Below are 20,573 nucleotides of genomic sequence, written 5' to 3'. Positions count from 1 at the left end.
TCATTGCTGTTGACCTGATTAGCCTCGCCATTTCCTAACTGATCTCCTTTTCTGATTACTTTTCATACCACACAGCCCAAGAGCTTTCAAAATATACAGTTCTGGTCAAATGACTTATTTGCTTAAAACCCTTCCCGGTAACTCTTAATGTTTTTAAAATAGAAGTCAGACTTAAGAACCTGGTTTGTAGGACTTCAGGTGGTCCAGCTTTCCTCATCTCTCCAGTTCCGTCTCTCTGGTCCCTCCTTTCCCCCTTCTTCAACTTCTTTTGCACTAGCCTTTCTAAATTTTTATTTCCTTAAGATGTGCAAAACTATTTTGCCTCCTAACCATCACATATGCTTTTGCTTTGTGTGGTATATTCTTCCTTTGGGTTTCATCTTAGGCATGGTTTGTTTTTGGCTGGCTTTCGCAAGTCCTCTGTATGTCTATGGTGCTTCCTTCCGGTCATAAATGGAGGTGGTAGTGTACCTGCTTCTTACTATCTTCTCGTTAGGTTGAGTGCTCTGTGTTCCAGGGATCACGCCTGCTCTCCCAGGCCCCCCAAGCGCCTGGTGTAGTCTGTTGTTCAGTCACTAAGTCGTGTCCAACTGCGACACCATGGACTGTAGCATGCCAGGTAGTCTGTACCCACATTTATTTGTAGAGTGAATTTGTAAGTCTTTGAATGCGTAAAGGGTTTCCCTTGTGGCTCATCTGGTAAAGAATCCTCTTACAATGTGGGAGACCTGGGTTCGCTCCCTGGGTTGAAAAGTTCTGGAGAAGGGAAAGGCTACCCATTCCAGTATTCTGGCCTGGAGAATTTCATGGACTGTATAGGCCATAGGGGCTCAAAGAGTCGGACATGACTGAACAACTTTTACTTTTACCTTTCTGAATGCATAAAGGCTTCCCTGGTGGCTCAGATGGTAAAGAATCTACCTGCAGTGCAGGAGACCTGGGTTCAATCCCGGGGTTGGGAAGATCCCCTGGAGAAGGGAATGGTGACTCACTCCAGTATTCTTGCTTGGAATATCCCATGGAGAGCCTGGTGGGCTACAGTCCCATGGGGTTGCAAAGAGCCGGACACGACTGAGCGACTAACACTTGTACTTTTCTGAATCCATAAAATGAAGATATATTTTTTCATCTCTTGGTTAAAGGGACTGACAAGATGAAAACAGGAATTGCCTCCCTCTGCTCCCAACTTCATTGTAACTCTGAAGTGTAAATCCAAGTTTCCGTAAGCTGCACCTTATCTCGGATGGTAGAACTGGTTCCTGGTATTCATCGGCATGAAAGAACGGTGTGGGCTCCCTGGGCAGAATTGTTGGTGTCTTGCCCATTGGGCATTCCTGTTCCCTCTTGTGGGATCAAGGCCACCCAAAGTGATTCCTCTAGCCTTGACATTTTTAAGGTCTATTTTTCTTTCTGCCAATGTTCTATATATTGTTTTTCTAGAGTTAAGTATTAACAGGTGAGAATTGATGAATTTTGTTCCTGTGCTTTCCTCCATATCTGAAGTAGAGCGTGGGGATGGGGTCGTGGAGACTTTGTCGGGTTTTTTATCGTTTCTTTTTTCGCCTAAAGTTCATTTTCCGTTTAAGCCATTAATATCTCAGACTCTGAAATCTGAGTTGATAGGCGTGCTTCCTTTTTTTCCTCTGCTTACCATGTATTTTGCTCTTAATATACCTTGTCTCAGAGTAACCAGAACTAGACTTTTTCCATCTCTAGAAGAAGAGTAGAGATGAGAAAGGGCTTTTTGCCCTTTTTGCTGTTTTTTTATCCTTCCTTCTTTGGCCCTTGGTGCTTTGGCTAATTGAAGTTGTAGATTAGTAGTGTCCTTTTGCCTATTCTAAATTTCTAAATGCCATTCGTTAGCTCTAGAAGAGATATTTTGGAATCTTCTTCATTATGTCAAAGCTAAAGGCTTCTTTCTACTTAGATGCCTTCTTTTCCTGGATTTCTGGTGGAATGCGTGTTAGATTTTTCTCTTACACTCTTCTCCATTGCACCCTTGACATCTTCGTCTCCCCAGTAGTTTTATCTGCTACTTGTACTCTAGTAGGTGAAAACAGACAATTATGTTAATGGTTGCAGAACAGTATAATACATGTCTTCATAGCTCAGTGCCCCCAAGATTCTATGAATATCTAGGATAGGGGCTAGAAATATGACTAGAGGAAGTCATGAAAGGTTTTCTAGAGGATGTAGCACTTCAACTGAATTTGAAGAGAAAGGATAAGAGGGTGGACTTTTCAGAAAGAGGATGATGGTTGCTAAGGTACTAGGCACTTGTTTCACTTCTAGGAGCTGATACAAGACTGGAATGAAGGGAGGGAGGATGGTGAGATAAGAGGACAGAGAAGGTGGGCAGAGGCAGTGAAAGCCCTTCTGTGCTAAAGAGTTCACATATTAAGTTGAAAACTTTCACCTCCACACTGGGAAGGAATCCAATTGAAAAGGTCTGTTCAATAATCAAGGGGAGAAATAATGAGAAGGATCAAATGATCATATATTAACTTTTATTTTATATTGCATTTGTCACAGTTTCCAGAGCAATATTATAAAATAATAGTGATATACTTGGCATACTTGCTTTATTCTCATTTTAGAAAAAGTATTGGCTGTAGGTTTACAAGTCAGTATTGAGTTTGTATAAAAATAATGATCTTATCATACAGATGCCCAACAGAGACATGAAAAAATACTCAAAATCTCTAATTATTAGAGAAATGCAAGTCAAACTATAATAAGGTACCACCTCACACCAGTCAGAATAGTCACCATAAAAAAAGTCTATAAGTAGTGAATGCTGGAGAGGGTGTGGAGGAAACACTGTTGATGGGAATGTAAATTGGTACAGCTACTATGGAAAGCTATATGGAAACTCCTTAAACAACTAAAACTAGAGCTGCCATATGATCCAGGAATCCCACTGCTGGGAATATATCTGGAGAAAACTTTAATTGAAAAGATGCATGCATACTAGTGTTCATAAAAGAACTATTTACAGTAGCTAAGACATGGCAGAAACCTAAATGTCCGTTAACAGAGGAATGGATAAAGAAGAGGTAGGATATGTATGCAGTGAAATATTAAGAGCTGGAATATTAATGGAATATTACTCCAAAATAGAATGATATAATGCCATTTGGAGCAACATGGATGGACTTAGAGATTATCTTCAGTTCAGTTCAGTCGCTCAGTCGTGTCTGACTCTTTGTGACCCCATGGACTGCAGCACGCCAGGCCTCCCTGTCCATCATCAACTCCCAGAGTTTACTCAAACTCATGTCCATAGAGTCGGTGATGCCATCCAACCATCTCATCCTCTGTTGTCCCCTTCTCCCACCTTCGATCTATTCCAGCACCAGTATCTTTTCAAATGAGTTAATTCTTCACATCAGGTGGCCAAAGTATTGGAGTTTCAGCTTCAGCATCAGTCTTTCCAATGAATACCCAGGACTGATCTCCTTTATGATGGACTGGTTGGATCTCCTTGCAGTCCAAGGGACTCTCAAGAGTCTTCTCCAGCACCACAGTGCAAAAGCATCAATTCTTCAGCACTCAGCTTTCTTTATAGTCCAACTCTCACATCCATACATGACTACTGGAAAACTGTAGCCTTGACTAGATGGACCTTTGTTGACAAAGTAGTGTCTCTGCTTTTTAATAATACACTGTCTAGGTTGGTGATAGCTTTTCCAGGAAGCAAGCGTCTTTTAATTTCATGGCTCCAGTCACCATCTGCAGTGATTTTGGAGCCCCCCAAAATAAAGTCAGCCTCTGTTTCCATTGTTTCCCCATTTGCCATGAACTGTTGGGACCAGATGCCATGATCTTAGTTTTCTGAATGTTGAGTTTTAAGCCAACTTTTTCACTTTCCTCTTTCACTTTCATCAAGAGGCTCTTTAGTAGTTCTTCAGTTTCTGCCATAAGAGTGGTGTCATATGCATATCTGAGGTTATTGATATTTCTCCCAGCATTCTTGATTCTGGGTTGTGCTTCCTCCAGCCCAGCGTTTCTCATGAAGTACTCTGCATATAAGTTAAATAAACAGGGTGACCATATACAGCCCTGATGTACTCCTTTCCCAATTTGGAACCAGATATTGTTCCATGTCCTGTTCTAATTATTGCTTCCTTCTCCAGAGCCAGGTCAGGTGATCTGGTATTCCCATCTCTTGAAGAATTTTCCACAGTTTGTCATGATCCTCACACTCAAAGGCTTTGGCATAGTCAATAAAGCAGAAATAGATGTTTTTCTGGAACTCTGTTGCTTTTTTGATGATCCAGTGGATGTTGGCAATTTGATCCCTGGTTCCTCTGCCTTTTCTAAATCCAGCTTGGCCATCTGGAAGTTCATGGTTCACGTACTGTTGAAGTTTGGTTTGGAAAATTTTGAGCATTACTTTACTAGCGTGTGAGGTAAGTGCAATTGTGCAGTAGTTTGAGCATTCTTTGGCATTGCCTTTCTTTGGGATTGGAATGAAAATTGACCTTTTCCAGTCCTGTGGCCACTGCTGAGTTTTCCCAGTTTGCTGGAATATTGAGTGCAGCACTTTCACAGCATCATCTTTTAGTATTTGAAATAGCCCAACTGGAATTCAATCACCAACACTAGCTTTGTTTGTAGTGATGCTTCCTAAGGCCCACTTGACTTCGCATTCCAGGATGTTTGGCTCTAGGTGAGTGATCATGCCTTTGTGATTATCTGGGTCATGAAGGTTTTTTTGTGTAGTTCTGTGTATTCTTGCCACATCTTCTTAATATCTTCTGCTTCTGTTAGGTCCATACCTTTTCTCTCATTTATTGTGCCCGTCTTTGCATGAAATGTCCCCTTGGTATCTGATTTTCTTGAAGAGATCTCTCAGTTCAGTTCAGTTCAGTCGCTCAGTCATGTCCGACTCTTTGCAACCCCATGAATCGCAGCATGCCAGGCCTCCCTGTCCATCACCAACTCCCGGAGTTTATTCAAACCCATGTCTATTGAATCAGTGATGCCATCCAGCCATCTCATCCTCTGTCGTCCCCTTCTCCTCCTGCCCCCAATCCCTCCCAGCATCAGGGTCTCTTCCAATGAGTCAACTCTTCTCATGAGGTGGCCAAAGTATTGGAGTTTCAGCTTCAACATCAGTCCTTCCAATGAACACCCAGGACTGATCTCCTTTAGGATGGACTGATTGGATCTCCTTGCTTTCCAAGGGACTCTCAAGAGTCTTCTCCAACACCATAGTTCAAAAGCATCAATTTTTCAGCACTCAGCTTTCTTTATAGTCCAACTCTCACATGCATACATGACCACTGGAGAAACCATAGCTTTGACCAGACGGACCTTTGTTGGTAAAGTAGTGTCTCTGCTTTTTAATATGCTATCTAGGTTGGTCATAACTTTCCTTCCAAGGAGTAAGCATCTTTTAATTTCATGGCTGCAATCACCATCTCCAGTGATTTTGGAGCCCCCAAAAAATAAAGTCTGACACTGTTTCCACTGTCTCCCCATCTATTTCCCATGAAGTAATGGGACCAGATGCCATGATCTTAGTTTTCTGACTGTTGAACTTTAAGCCAGCTTTTTCACTCTCCTCTTTTACTTTCATCAAGAGGAGACTAGAGAAGAGATCTCTAGTCTTCCCTATTCTGTTGTTTTCCTCTATTTCTTTGCACTGATCACTGAGGAAGGCTCTTATCTCTCCTTGTTATTCTTGGAAACTCTGCATTCAAATGGGTATATCTGTTTTTTTTTCCTTTGCCTTTAGCTTCTCTTCTATTCACAGCTATTTGTAAGGCCTCCTCAGACAACCATTTGGCCTTTTTGCATTTCTTTTCCTTGGGGATGGTCCTGATCCCTGTCTCCTGTACAATGTCAGGAACCTCTGTCCATAGTTCTTCCGGCACTCTGTCTATCAGATCTAATCCACTGAATCTATTTCTCACTTCCACTGTATAATTGTAAGGGATTTGATTTAGTTTATACCTGAATGGTGTAGTGGTTTTCCCTACTTTCTTTAATTTAAGTCTGAATTTGGCAATAAGGAGTTCATGATCTGAGCCCCAGTCAGCTCCGGGTCTTGTTTTTGCTGACTTATAGCTCCTCCATCTTTGGCTACAAAGAATATAATCAATCTGATATTGGTACTATCATACTGAGCTGTTTATCTTAGATTATCATATGAGAGGTAATCACATCAGAGATTATCATACTTAGTAAATCTGAAGGAAAAAGACAAATACCATATGATATCACTTACATGTGGAATCTAAAATATGATACAAATGAACTTATTTACAAAACAGAAACAGACTCACAGACATAGAATACAAACTTACGGTTATCAAAGGGGAAAGGGGGAAAGAGAGGAATAAACTAGGAGTTTGGGATTAGCAGATACAAACCACTATATAAAATAGGTAAACAACAAGGTCCTATTGTGTAGCACAGGGAACTGTATCAATATCCTGTAGTTAACCATAGTGTAAAAGAATTTGAAAAAGAATATATATGTGTGTGTGTGTATATGTGTATATATTTATATATGTATGTGTGTATAACTGAATCACTTTGCTATATACCAGAAACTAGCACATTGTAAGTTACCTACCCTTCAATTTTAAAAAAAGAAGATCTTCCTTCTGAGTATTTTACAATTTTTAAACAAGACTGGATTTTATTTTATTAAGTGATTTTTGAGGTGATGTTACACTTTTTGCCTGTTGATGTTATTAACACGTTTAAAAATATTACTCCATCTTGCATTCTTGGAATAAACTTAGTGTATTGTGTTAATCTTTAAACTAATACTTCACATTAGTTTCTTGGGATTTATTTAAGACTTTTGCATCTGCAGGTATACATTGGAATAATTTTTTGTTTTAACTTTCATTTTTTACCCTCAGATTTTGATGTTAAAATCATACTTACAGTTCTTAAAAATAATCAGGATGCTTTCCACCTTCTCTGTTCTTGGGTACATGAGTAAAGTATCTAACCGAAATAATTCCCACCCTACTTCCTCTTTCCCATCCCCTGTCCTTTTTCTCCAACCTGACATAACATTATTTATTTTGATCTCTTTCATACTATATATTTGGAGATAGCTCTCAGTTTGGTTACTAGTAGTTATCATTCTGAAATTCTAATGTATTAACAGTAGAATATAGGTACTAAAGAGAAGATGGACTTTCTGTTATCCTTTTAACTTATCCTGAAATTGTCCCTGTGAACTATGAAACAAAGTTACCTATCTTGTAGTTAAATCTGAGGCCATATAGTATACACGTCTTACTTTATCTTTTATTTTGATTTAATTTTAATAATCTGTTTCTTTACTTTTTTCTTGCAAGTCACATTTGCTTAGAATACTTTTTAACGCACTCTGAGCTCTTGCTCTGCAAACGTTGGCATTTTTTAAATGCCTGTTGCATTGGAGTATAGTATTCATTTGCTTAGCTTGGAATTTACTGTGCTTTCATGAGACATTTACCCCTTGAGGGCTAAAATAAGAGTCTGTTACCCAGGAGGGAAAATTCATTGTTTTTAGCTTCATATGTGAAAATAAATTTCATATCTTCTGTGTTTCTTTGTTGCTCAAAAATGTGTTGGTAACTGTTCAAAACCTCATTGGCTATCCTTTCCCACAGCCTTCTATTTGTCTCAGAGTGAACCTAAAACAGAATTATTCCAGTCACATCAGAACTGCATTGAGTGTGTTTGGAGCATATCATATGCTTTTTTTTTTTTTTAACAGAAATACAGAGTTCAGGATTTGGTACTTGGTCTGCTATTAACAGAGTTTTCTTTGCAAGGTTGTAGAATTCTTAGTTAGAATATAGTATATAGGCCATTGGACTTATTATTCCACTACTCTTGTTAATTTTTAAAGTATTCATCTTCTATAACAGAGATAATTTATATTTTATAGCTGTTTAGAATCATGTTGCCCTTTTGAATTTCTCTGCTTTTTCTTGTTTCATCACAAATTAAGTGACTTGAAAAATTAAAATCTATGTGTTTGCAGTTTCATAGTTGTTCATAAAGGATTTCATCATGGACCGTCTTGGTATCCTGTTATATGTGATCGGTTTAGTATTAGTAAAAATGCTTTCTTTCATGTGTTATTTGGGGTAGAGTGATTTCTAGGTGCAAGTACAAGTTTAAATTTGCCTATCTCTCCTCCTCCCCTTGTACTAGTGGTTAAGTTCATCTCGGACACAGCTGTAGGTGCGTGTCTATTCATCATTCTCTTTTTTGTAAGTTTTTATTGGAATATAGCTGATATAAAATGTTCTGTTATAACATTTATTGTTAGCTTGTGCTGTGCAACAAAGTAAATCAAATGAGCACATACATATTGGTTGTTGTTCAGTCGCTAAGACATGTCTGACTCTTTGCTACCCCATGAAGTGTAGCCCACCAGGCTCCTCTGTCCTTCACTAATTTCAGAGTTTGCTCAAAACGTATACATATAACCACTCCTTTTTAGAGTGTTTTCCCATATAGACCATTACAGAATGTTGAGAAGAGTTCCCTGTGTTATACAGTAGGACCTTATTAGTGATTCTGCCATTCTTGAGGGGCAGGACATTGAAGGCCTATACTGTATTCTGAACTCTGCCTTTGGGGTAGAGCTGAAATGTTAAAACATAGTCCAATAAGTACTTTCTTTTTATTAGCCTTAGTGATGAAAAAGAATCCTAGTGAGGAAAAGAATGTTCAGTCATGTAATTTATACTTTTTATCTTTACAACGTACCTTTCATCTTTTTTATCCTTGTGTTGTATCCTATGTGTGTGTGCTCAGTCACTAGGTCGTGTCTAACTCTGTGTGACGCCATAGACTATAGCCCGCCAGGCTCCTCTGTCCACGGCCATTTCCAGGCAAGGATACTAGAGTGGGTCGCCATTTCCTCGTCCAGGGGGTCTTCCCATCCCAGGTTTGAACCTGCATCTCCTGTTGTGTCTTCTGCGTCTCCTGCATTGGCAGGCAGATTCTTTACCACTAGTGCCACCATGCACTTCCTTCAATATACTTTAAATCATCTCTAGATTACTTATAATACTTAATACAATGTAATGCTATGTAAATAGTTGCTAGTATATGACAGACTCGTTTTGTTTCTGGAACTTTCTGAAAAAAAGAAAATGTTTTTCATTTTAATGTTTTTGATCCACTCACTGTTAGTTGAATCCATGGATATGGAACCTGTGGAATGGAGGGCAGGCTGCATGCACATATACTCAGTCTATGTGTGTTAAATAAATAAATGATTATTACTAGTTGTGATATATATACATTATGTATATTAATACATATACACATTTTTATGTTGAATCTATTAACCTCGGTCAGTTACAGGTCAGTAACAATGACCCTCCAACATTTCTTATTAATTTTTCTGTAGTAAAGATTTTAAACTAGATTTTTGAAGAGAAATTTAAAATCTTCAGTCATACCTTCCAAACTGTGAAATATATTTAAATATATATTTATATATTTATTTAAAGTTATTTAAAATCAGCACTAAAGAAATAGAGCAGGAATATAGCAGAGGAAAAAAACTGGTAAAATTTGCCAGTGTACTGTGTTGTGAAGAAACAGAAAAAAAAATTGGAATCAGAAAGATACTTCCCTGGTTCAGTTCAGTTCATTTTAGTCGCTCAGTCATGTCCGACTCTGCAACCCCATGAACTGCAGCACACCAGACCTCCCTGTCCATCACCAACTCCCAGAGTCTACCCAAACCTGTGTCCATTGAGTTGGTGATGCCATCCAACCATCTCATCCTCTGTTGTCCCCTTCTCCTCCTGCCCTCATTCTTTCCCAGCATCAGGGTCTTTTCCAATGAGTCAGCTCTTCGCATCAGGTGGACAAAGTATTGGAGTTTCAGCTTCAACATCAGTCCTACCAATGAACATCCAGGACTGATCTCCTTTAGGATGGACTGGTTGGATCTCCTTGCAGTCCAAGGGACTCTCAAGTGACTATATAAAATGTTTTACTTAATCAGTTTTTATGATGTAGTATTGATAAATATGTTATCTATATGTAGTCATTTGCCATTCACTGAATCATAAAAAGCTTTCTTTGATAGGTTATTAAGAGAACTGAACTGTCAAAAATGGTGCATATGAAAGTTGTTAATACACCGTCATGCACTACATGTAAATTCAGCAGTGAAGATGTGGATGTTTTCCTATATTCTGAAAATAGTTTTAATTATATTGGTGTTGCATTGACCCATAGTTTAGCCAGTAGTCATTTATGTTTTTCTGTTTTCACAGCTACATACTGTCTTTGTCTCTAATGACTATTCTTTATGCCTTATTTGTGGCATTCATTTGCTCAGTCATATCCGACTCTTTGCAACCCCACGGACTGCAGCACTCCAGGCTTCCCTGTCCTTCACCATCTCCTGGAATTTGCTTAAACTTATGTCCATATCATCCTCTGTCACCCCCTTTTCCTCTTGCCTTCAATCTTTCCCATCATCAGGGTCTTTTCCAGTGAGTTGGCTCTTCGCATCAGGTGGCCAAAGTGTTGGAGCTTCAGCATCAGTCCTTGCAATTAATTCAGAGTTGACTTCCTTTAGGATTGACTGGTTTGAACTTGCAGTCCAAGGGACTGTCAAGAGTCTTCTCCAGCACCACACTTCAAAAGCATTAATTCTTTGGAGCTCTGTCTTCTTTATGGTCCATCGCTCCCATCTGGACGTGACTACTGGAAAAACCATAGCTTTAACTGTACAGACCTTTGTCAGCAAAGTGACGTCTTTGCTTTTTATTTTTCGTCTTTGCTTTTTAATACACTGTCTAGGTTGGTGATAGCTTTTCTTCCAAGGAGCAAGCAGCTTTTAATTTCATGTCTGCAGTCATCGTCTGCATTCACTGTGGCACCCAAGAAAATAATGTCTGCCACTGTTTCCATTGTTTCCCCATCTGTTTGCCATGAAGTGATGGGACCAGATGCTGTGATCTTCGTTTTTTGAATGTTGAGTTTTAAGCCAGCTTTTTCACTCCCCTCTTTCACCTTCATCACGAGGCTCTTTAGTTCCTCTTCACTTCTGCCATTAGGATGGTGTCATCTGCATATCTGAGGTTACTGATATTTCTCCTGACAACCTTGATTCCAGCTTGTGCTTCATCCACCCTGGCATTTCACTTGATGTACTTTGTATATAAATTAAGTAAGCAGAGTGACAGTGTACAGCCTTGACGTACTCCTTTCCCAATTTGGAACCAGCCTGTTGTTTCACATCTGGTTCTAACTGTTGCTTCTTGACCTGCATACAGTTTTCAGTTTTCCATGTTCTATTTGGCTCAAACACATGAGCATATAGTAAGTAGGCTCTTCAACCCTGATATAAAGCTCTCTTCCATTAATTCCATCCATTTCAACAACCACATTGCTCATTCCCCGTACAAGCCCTTCAGAACATTCATCTTCCAAATTCTAGTTTCTAGTCCTGAGTTTGAGTTCATTTTATTTGTTACTGTATGTTTCTTTTTTTAACCTCCCGTAAAATCCGTCTCATATTTCACTTCATTATTTGTGCCTTGATTAATACTTTTTAGTTTTCTACTTAAAGAGTATTTGTCCTCAGTAGGATTACAGGCCAAGACAATGTTTTCTGAGTATTATGTATCCCTCCCAAATAATCTGTTTTAAGGTTAAGGTTTTAGATTAAAGTATGTCAGAAAATAAAGAACATACTGTATTTAAGAACATTTAGGAAAAAAATTGTCTATAAGCTCCCTTGGTAACCCAGTCTAGTAGCAAGTTATTGATACTTATTCTGCATCCATGGTATTGCAGTAAATCTAAAGCAGACATAAAACACTTCTTCCTTATATGGTGATGGGGAATAATTGATTGATCATGCCTTCAGTTAATAATTGATCACATCGATAGTCCCTTGTGGCTTTTCCTCCAGGTATCACCTATTTTTTTAAAAAAAGAATAAATCTAATTATATTTTAAACTGATTTTTGACATAAATATGTAAGCAAAGTATTCATTCAAATATATCATTACGGTGAAAAAGTTTTATGCCTATTTTGTGCCCACATAATAAAGGAGAAATGTTACACATGCTCTGTCTTCTCTTGCTATGGTTTTTGAAGATGTCACATAAAAACTTGTGTCTAATTCCAAATTTCAGTGGTCCATGGCAAAGCAGTATCATGACAGTATTTAATAGACTGCATGTCCCGTGAGGCAAGACTAAGGGTTAACTGATTATTTCAGTAGCATTTTTAATGTGCCATTCTCCAGTTCATTAGTAATACAGGAAGGCTAAGGGTTTAGCAATTTGTGTATAAGCAGAAGCCATCCATAATCCAGGTAGAGAAATCACATGTTTAAAAACCATATGAGGTAGTAAGCTTTGTGTAGTAAGGACTCTAAATGACTAGAATCTTGCTAGTCATCTTATGAAGCAGTTTTTTTAAGATTGTAAAAGCATCTTCCTTGTTCAGAGGCCACTGTTTATTTTTGATTTAAAGCCTTTGTAAGCTGATTTGGTTCTTTGGAAAGTACTTTCATTTGATATTTTTACATGTTGTCATGGTGCTCTTTAGTTTGTATTTGTGTGAAATAATTATGCTGTAGTTACTGTGCATTAAAGTACACTTGATTGGGCTCTTAAATTTCATTTCCTTGGAGAAATCTACATTTGTCTTTGATAAAAAGTCCTTATGTGTGCACTGATTGATTTTTTTTTTTTTTTGATGCATATAGTGTGACTTTTTTTGTTTATTTTTGCGTCTGGGGATATAAGACCTAGCATATTGATTCCTTCCTTTTTGATTGTCATACTTACAAAGTATGTATGTGGGGAGATTGTGTGTTTGGTACATGGGCATAACAGATAATAAAATTGAGAAATCTCAAGTATAGTGGATGAGATCAGTTCCCTTTTGAAAGAAAATGACCTTATCTGCTTTGAGAGTGAAAGTGAAAGTCGCTCAGTCTTGTCCAACTCTTTGCAACCCCATGGACTATACGGTCCATGAAATTCTCTAGGCCAGAATCCTGGAGTGGGTAGCCTTTTCCTTCTCCAGGGGATCTTCCCAACCCAGGGATCGAACCCAGGTCTCCTGCATTGCAGGCAGATTCTTTACCAGCTGAGCCACAAGGGAAGCCCCCACTCCTGCTTTAAATGTATAATTGGGAGGACCCAATTTCCAGTGCAATAACTGGTGTCATTTTTTTGTAGTCAGAAAGCTGAAATACAAATGACTGTATTATACTTTGGTTCGAGAAAAACTATTTCCAGGAGAAAGACACACGCTATAGGACTTGGGCATGTAAGGGAATCTGAGAATACACGTTGTCCAGAGTTTACGTAGCACTTTCCCAAGGAGAAAGAGTGACTGAACCTGATAGTTGTGACTAGCAGCCATTAGAGAAACCTTTGCTGTGGTTCATTTCTTTTCCCACTCTGCCGTCAAAACAGCTTTCTCTAAGATCAGTAATAACCTTGACTCTGAACCCAGTAGGTGCTCATATCTCTCATCTCTGTGCTCTCAGATTTGACACCTTCTTCCTTTCTCTCCCTCTTAAGTTTCCTTGTTTCCATCCAGATCTTTTCCTACACATTTGATACAAGTTTAAAAGCTCGTATTGTATCAAGTTTATAATTTTATATCCTGTTTAACACATTGCATTTTTTTACATGAACAATAATGACCGTTGTATGGATGTCCTGTAATCTAAAAACCAGAGAAGATTTCAAAAGACATGTTCAGTTTAGAAAACTTTTCTGCCATGATATAATACATTAAAATCATTTTGAAACGATATGTAAAGAATTGGAATAGTAGACAAAGTGCTGTGATTTTATCAGTGTAGTTATGATTGAAAGACTAATCATGGGCAATATGGAATATTGTTAGAATGAATGGAAGGAAAGCGAGACCTTTGTCAAGTCAGTGGAAGCTTTCTCTCAGTGAAATAACAGCTGAGCCATGTGTCTGAAGTCTCTTCCATTGTGATGTTCTGTGACTCTCGAATTAGTGCATGCTGGGAAGTCTGCGTCAACATACTTTCTGAACTACATTAATTTATTCTGTGATGCCTGTAATTATTATAGATTGTAGTGCACATACATATTAAAAATTAATTTTAAAATGCCCTGTTTACTTCTGTATTAAATTGTCATGTGGCATAGTTTTCCTTCTAGTGAATCTAAATACCTATCTTGTGAAATTATCTAATTTCTGTATTTGTTTATATAGACTAGAGAGCCTGTAACAGCTACAGTAAGTGATTTTTATTTGCATTTGAAAGCATGTAATCAGCCCATAGTGATTAATGATAATGAAGCTATATTTTAAAATATGAATTTGAATACCAATACCGAGTTGTGAAAAAAATTCATGTTTAAGTAACAATATATTCGGTTAAGAATAGTCCCTGTAATGGTCTGGTGTTAAATTTCACATCTTTTTCTATTTTTCAGCAGCTTGTAGTACTTGATTCTTATGCCTTATGTGAATTCTTGAGTCATTTATTTTTAAAAAATTGTGTCTTATTAGGGAAGTTGAAAAAATTGTTCCACTAGTGTATTCACTTAGTTAAAAATCAGACCACACATTTTATTTACTTAAACCCATCTGTACTTATTTTACCAGCAACATATTTGGTCTGCGGCCTGTGGATTATGCAGACAGTAAAAATATGAAATCGCTGTTGCTGCTACCGGAGAAGAAGGAATCATCGTCAACCAGCCATTGCTCAGTAGTGAGTATGGATGTAGCCTTGGGACATTTATGTGTTTTATTGAAATCGGTTATAAAATGAACAAAATGGCAAAATTTCCAGTTAGTGAACTGCTTTCATTCACCAGTTATTGAGCACTTTCTGTGTAGTAGCTATTGTGATTTCAAAGACATAATCAGAATAAATCAACAAATACTTATTGTTTTCCCCCCTCCGTATTTTAGGTAGCATTCATACAGTAATAAATATGACTGATAGAACTCTTATTCTCAAGAAGTATACTTTCTAATGAGAGCTAGGAAAGAAACAGACTGTGGATATATAAACTAATATAAATAAAATAATTTTGGAAACTTACAAATGAGTTCTTTGAAGAAGACTTTATGGAATGTGATAGACTGGAGGTTGTGGGCTTCAAGAAAGGTACCATTTTACCTGGGTCATCGAGGAGGGCCTTTAAAGAACTGATATTTGGTCTGAAACCTGATTGATGTCGAGGGAGCACCCAGGTGAATATCTGGAGGACAAGTGTCGTAGCAGAGGGAACAGCAAGTGTGTAGGTCCCTCAGTGGGTGACCTTGGTGTGTTTGAAGGTTAGAGAGACAGTCATTATTGCTGGTGACGAGGGCATGTCTCAGAGTAATGGGGAAACCACTGAAAGAATTTAAAGGAAGGAATGGTATAATCTGATTTATGCTTTAGAAAGTTCACTCTGGCAGCCTCTAATCAAAAGACGGGGTGGTGGCAAGAGCGGGGCAGCAGGGAGATTACTTGGACTATTTCTTGGTAAAGAAGAGAGAGACCATGATGACCTGGACTAAGGGAACAGCCGTGGAAGTTGTGAGAAGTAATGAGATTGGTATGTATTTTTGAGTTAGTGCCAACAGAACCTTTGGATGGATTATGGGTGAAGTGTGGAGAAAGAGTAGAATTAATATGACTTAGGCTTCACCTTTTTCTCAGATGGTAAAGAATCTACCTGCAATGTGGGAGACCCAGGTTTGATCACTAGGTCAGGAAGATCCCCTGGAGTAGGAAATGGCAACACATTCCAGTATTCTTCCATGGACAGAGGATCCTGGCAGGTTACAGTCCATAGGATCGCAAAGAGTTGAACACCACTGAGCGACTAACACTTCCACTTTTTACTTTAGCAGTGGAGTAGATGTGGGTGCCATTTGCTGCCTTGTGGAAAGAATGCCTATTCCTTAGGAACCTATAGTTTAGTGGGGAATATGGATGTAAAAAGAATTATTACACACTGCAGTGAATTTGTAATAGATACCATACAAATATTTAGTAGAGTCTTAAAGAAAGAAGCTGATTTTAGAAGGGATCAGAAGAGAAGGTAACATGATGTCTAAGTAAGCCTTTAAAGGTACGAGTTTTAGCAAGATATCTAATACTGTGTCATATTGACTGCAAATAACAGAAAACATTCATTCAGATGCTTAAAGAGTGTATTCTCTTATATAATCTTGATATCCGACAGCTCTTGTTATAATTTGGCTTAGCAATCGCAAAGCTTGCACCAAAGATCTAAACTCTTTCTGTTCTTCTGCTTCACCATCTTCAGTGTGGTGGTTATGTTCTCACTATTCTCCCTGCTGGTGATTGTAGGATGATTGCCACAATTCCAGATACAACAGTATCCAGCGTTAGGACTAAAACCTTTCCCAGAAGCCTTCCAATGGACTTCCTCTTACGTCTTATTGGTCAGAACTGGTCACATAATTGCTTTTGACATACATTGTGGTTGAAGATAGGGTCAATCCTTGAAGAGTGGGTATCTGAACAAAATTAGGACTCTATTAATAGAGTCTAGAAGGAGTGAGGAATGGATTTTCATTGCCCACTGCAATCAGGTACACGAAGCAGAAATAGCAGCCCAGATCTAAGGAACAGCTGCTCAGAGACAAGGAGATATAAAGGACTTTAGAAATTTGAGAAACTAGAATGTAGTGTGAGAGGAGCATGAGGTACATTAAAGAGGAAGTAGAGGTAAAGACCTGGGTTGGGATCAGGGGGTGAAAGACCTTGACTCTCTGTGGAGGAGTGGAGACTTTATCGCCCAGTCAGGGAGGCACCGTCAGTATATGTCTCAGTGGAGCGGGACTCTGGGGGATAGTGAGGGCGGGCTGGGGCTGAAGACTGGTGAGGAGGCTGCTGTGTGTCCATGTGAAGTGGAGAGGATTGGAACTACAAGTGGTGTTGGGGATGGGGGTGTGAAGTGAAGATGAGAGGCTTTAAAGAGAGAGGGGTGATGGACTCTGTATCTTAACAACTGCTCAGATGGGGGGAAATGAGATCTAGAACTGTTCAGAGAAGCCTTCTTGTCCAGTAAGGGCAGGAGAGTAGTGATTGACCTATTGTTTAAGATGAGGTAACTGAAGGTGTTTATAATTTGAGGTGGTCATTTCTTGGGCTCCAGAATCACTGCAAATGGTGACTGCAGCCATGAGATTAAAAAGACACTTACTTCTTGGAAGAAAAGCTATGACAAACCAAAACAATGTATTAAAAAGCAGAGACATCACTTTACTGACAAAAGTCCATCTAGTCAAAGCTATAGTTCTTCCAGTAGTCATGTACAGATGTGAATGTTGAACCATAGAGAAGACTGAGCACTGAAGAATTGATGCTTTTGAAGTGTGCTGGAGAAGACTCTTGAGAGTCTTTGAGACAACACGGAGAACAAACCAGTCAGAATACCGTCTGCAGTCCATGGAGTCACCAAGAGTCAGACATGACTGAGTGACTGAACTGAAACTGAAAGGAAATCAATCAACCCTGAATATTCATTGAAAGGACTGAAGCTGAAGCTACAATACTTTGGCCACCTGATGCAAAGAGCCAACTCATTGGAAAAGATGCCTGAGATGCTGAGAAAGATTGAGGACAAGAGGAGAAGGGAGCAACAGAGGATAAGATAGTTGGGTGGTGTCATCAACACAGTAGACATGAGTTTGTGCAAACTCCAGGAGACCGTGAAGGACAGAGAAGCCTGGCATGCTGCAGCCGTCCATGGGGTTACCAAGAGTCAGACATGACTGGGCAGCTGAATAACAGTAGATGCTATCATAGGCTGGTTACCCTTATCCTATGAAAACTCTTAATCTCCTGCTCCAGGCATCAGCCTTGTAAGTGTGCCCTATCTGTAGACCTGAAAGAGAACCTATAAATCAGCAGTTTAATTTCCTTGTTTTATAAATGAGAAAACTGATATGTAGTGTGATTTGCTCAGGGTTAGCCAACCATCAGAGAAGGCAATGGCACCCCACTCCAGTACTCTTGCCTGGAAAATCCCGTGGACAGAGGAGCCTGGTGGGCTGCAGTCCATGGGGTCGCTAAGAGTCAGACACGACTGAGCGACTTCACTTTCATTTTTCACTTTCCTGCGTTGGAGAAGGAAATGGCAACCCACTCCAATGTTCTTGCCTGGAGAATCCCAGGGATGGGAGCCTGGTTGGCTGCCATCTATGGGGCTGCACAGAGTCGGACACGACTGAAGCGACTTAGCAGCAGCAGCCGACCATAGGAAAAAAAACAAAAACAGCACATTTTTTTCCCCCCACTAGATCAATTAGAAGTTGACTGAATTCAGAATATTAAGAAAATTTTAGGTCAGTATTCATTCTGTCCTATTGTACTTAACTATAAATTGATCCTTACTCTATTCATTTGGACTTGGATTCTGCTGGCAGAACATAATGTAACTAAGTTGTCATTTGCCAATATTTCTTTTATGTAAAAAGCTGAAAAAGGATTATTTTAGTTGTGTCAAAAATAAAGATTAACTGTTAATGGTATTATTGGAATCTGAGCATGGCAAGCTTCCTCTTAATTTAGCTGTTCAATTACTCTTGTGTTTTTGTTAAATGTAAGAAACCTGTACTTGCTGCATGTCACAGGAAACTGCCTGTGAGTGAATATCGTTATTTACTCTCTTAATGGTAGATACTTGGCTAAGGAAATGATCATGAATGGTAACAATTCCTTAAGTTGAAAGAGTTGTTTCTTTGTGTATACTCACTCACTAAAGACAAGAACTGGGATCTGCTTGGGCAAACACCATCAGACTCCTTTTCACTCATCTCTTTCAACCACACAGGCTGCCTTGCTATTTCTTGAATCCCCCAGACACGTTCCCATTTCAGGTCCTTGGTGCTAGCAATTTTCTCCACCAGGAACAAATGTAGGGAGCCAGATGTACACATGGCATGCTTCCTCACTCCCTCTGGCTCTTGTTGTAGTTTTTTAAACTCTGTTTTTGATAAACTCATTAATTTTGATAAACTCATTAATTTTGATAAATTAAGAGTAACTAATTTTTCCAAGAAAAAGTTTCATATCAAATTATTCCTTAGATAAGTTTATTTATGTCAACATACGTAGTATCCAATCTCTGTAAAAACAGAATATTTAACCTTTGGAATATTTTCCAAACAGCTTTTGAATCTCCTGATTCTGAGCCCTCTGCTTACTCAAATCAAATGCCTCCCCACCCCCACCTCCTGCCCCAAATCAGACATGTGACTTTGACAGCTCTTTGCTTGATTTTGTTTATTTATTTTTATAGCTTTCCTTAATTATGAGAAATTAGTGCCAGTTTCTATTTTTTATTCAAACTTAGAAACTAGATAGAAAAATACTTGACCCACTTTGGTGCTTTCCTGAGGTTGATGGAAGTAGTATCATATGCTATATTTACAATTGATATCTTTTCACTTTTTATTTTGTGTAGAGAACTCATTTAGCTGAAATGGAGTTATAAAAATTGAACAGTAATGTGTTCCATTTAGAACTACTTTATGATGCTCATTTGTAAACTGACAAGAATATTTGAAATGCTATTCTTTAATATGATTAAAATATAGTAATTGATAAAGTAGACTGAACTGTTTTCATGCTATGGAGTGTTTACAGTGTTTAGGTTAAACATGGTTACCTCATCTTATAATTGAGTGAATAGGAAAGATAAATGGACAGAAATGTGATGTCAGTATGTGTGTGGTGTGTGCACAGCATGTCCAGTAAAACCTCTATAACTTGAACCTTCAAGAAGAGTAGTTCAGGAGGCTGAAATTTTAAGTGCTGAATATGGTCATTAAAAAAATTTATAGAAGTGTTTTTTAAAATGTCATGAATACATACTGACTTAATACATAGTAGAATCCTATTTAATGCATTTTGAGTGAATGAATTATTGAGATCAGTCTGTTTAGAGATGTAGCCAGCAATTTACATGTAATATTGTAGGGCATCAGACCAGATAAATTGCCATTATTCAGATATGTGAAGTGAATATTTAAATATAAATTTCCTCCAATCTAGTTGCTGAACTATACTGGTAATTGTACCTACAGTCTTCACTCATGTTCTGTGGAACTTCTGAGAGCCCAGAGGTCCATAATACCTAGACACTCATACATGTAGGCGGGCCCTTTGTGTTGTATTTGAAAATTATTGTGTCTTTCCTTTTATCTTGTAATACAGTAGTGCTCATTTACCCTTTCTTTCTTATCTGCTGGGTCATTGCTTTTCTTCATCAGGTAGCTTTTGTCTAACTCTCATTCCAGTTTCATTTATTAAATTTCTGTTGGCTGCTATTGAAAACACAGTCCCATTGCTTCTCTGAATCTTTCACTTGTAATCTTTGACAGTACCCATTGGTGCCTTCTTTTTATTCTTGTCTTTTTTGTCTCCTGTAAGTTCTAAGTCTTTCTATTAAAGTGAAAATATGAGTCTTAGTTTGAACACTTTCCTTTTCATAAACTGCATTGACTTATTTCTGTTGGTGAATCTGATATAATAACTTCGGTATTCTCTTGTCTGTTTTTACTTTGTTGGTTTTGAGAAATAATTCTTTC

The 20,573-nt window shown here is 38.4% G+C and overlaps 1 protein-coding gene across 2 annotated transcripts in view; it reads left to right on the top strand.

Moving 5' to 3' along the window:
- The window catches only part of BARD1 (BRCA1 associated RING domain 1), an 81,787-nt gene that overhangs the window by 46,330 nt on the left and 14,884 nt on the right, over positions 1–20,573 (top strand). For both annotated transcript variants that reach the window (XM_070458613.1, XM_070458614.1), the window contains exon 7: positions 14,616–14,724. In XM_070458613.1, the coding sequence (XP_070314714.1) occupies positions 14,616–14,724 (109 nt within the window). The remainder of the gene's footprint in view (positions 1–14,615; positions 14,725–20,573) is intronic.

Source organism: Odocoileus virginianus, chromosome 30 (assembly GCF_023699985.2).
Source record: "Odocoileus virginianus isolate 20LAN1187 ecotype Illinois chromosome 30, Ovbor_1.2, whole genome shotgun sequence".
Lineage (NCBI taxonomy): Eukaryota > Metazoa > Chordata > Mammalia > Artiodactyla > Cervidae > Odocoileus > Odocoileus virginianus.
This window is presented reverse-complemented; position numbering and strand designations above follow the sequence as displayed.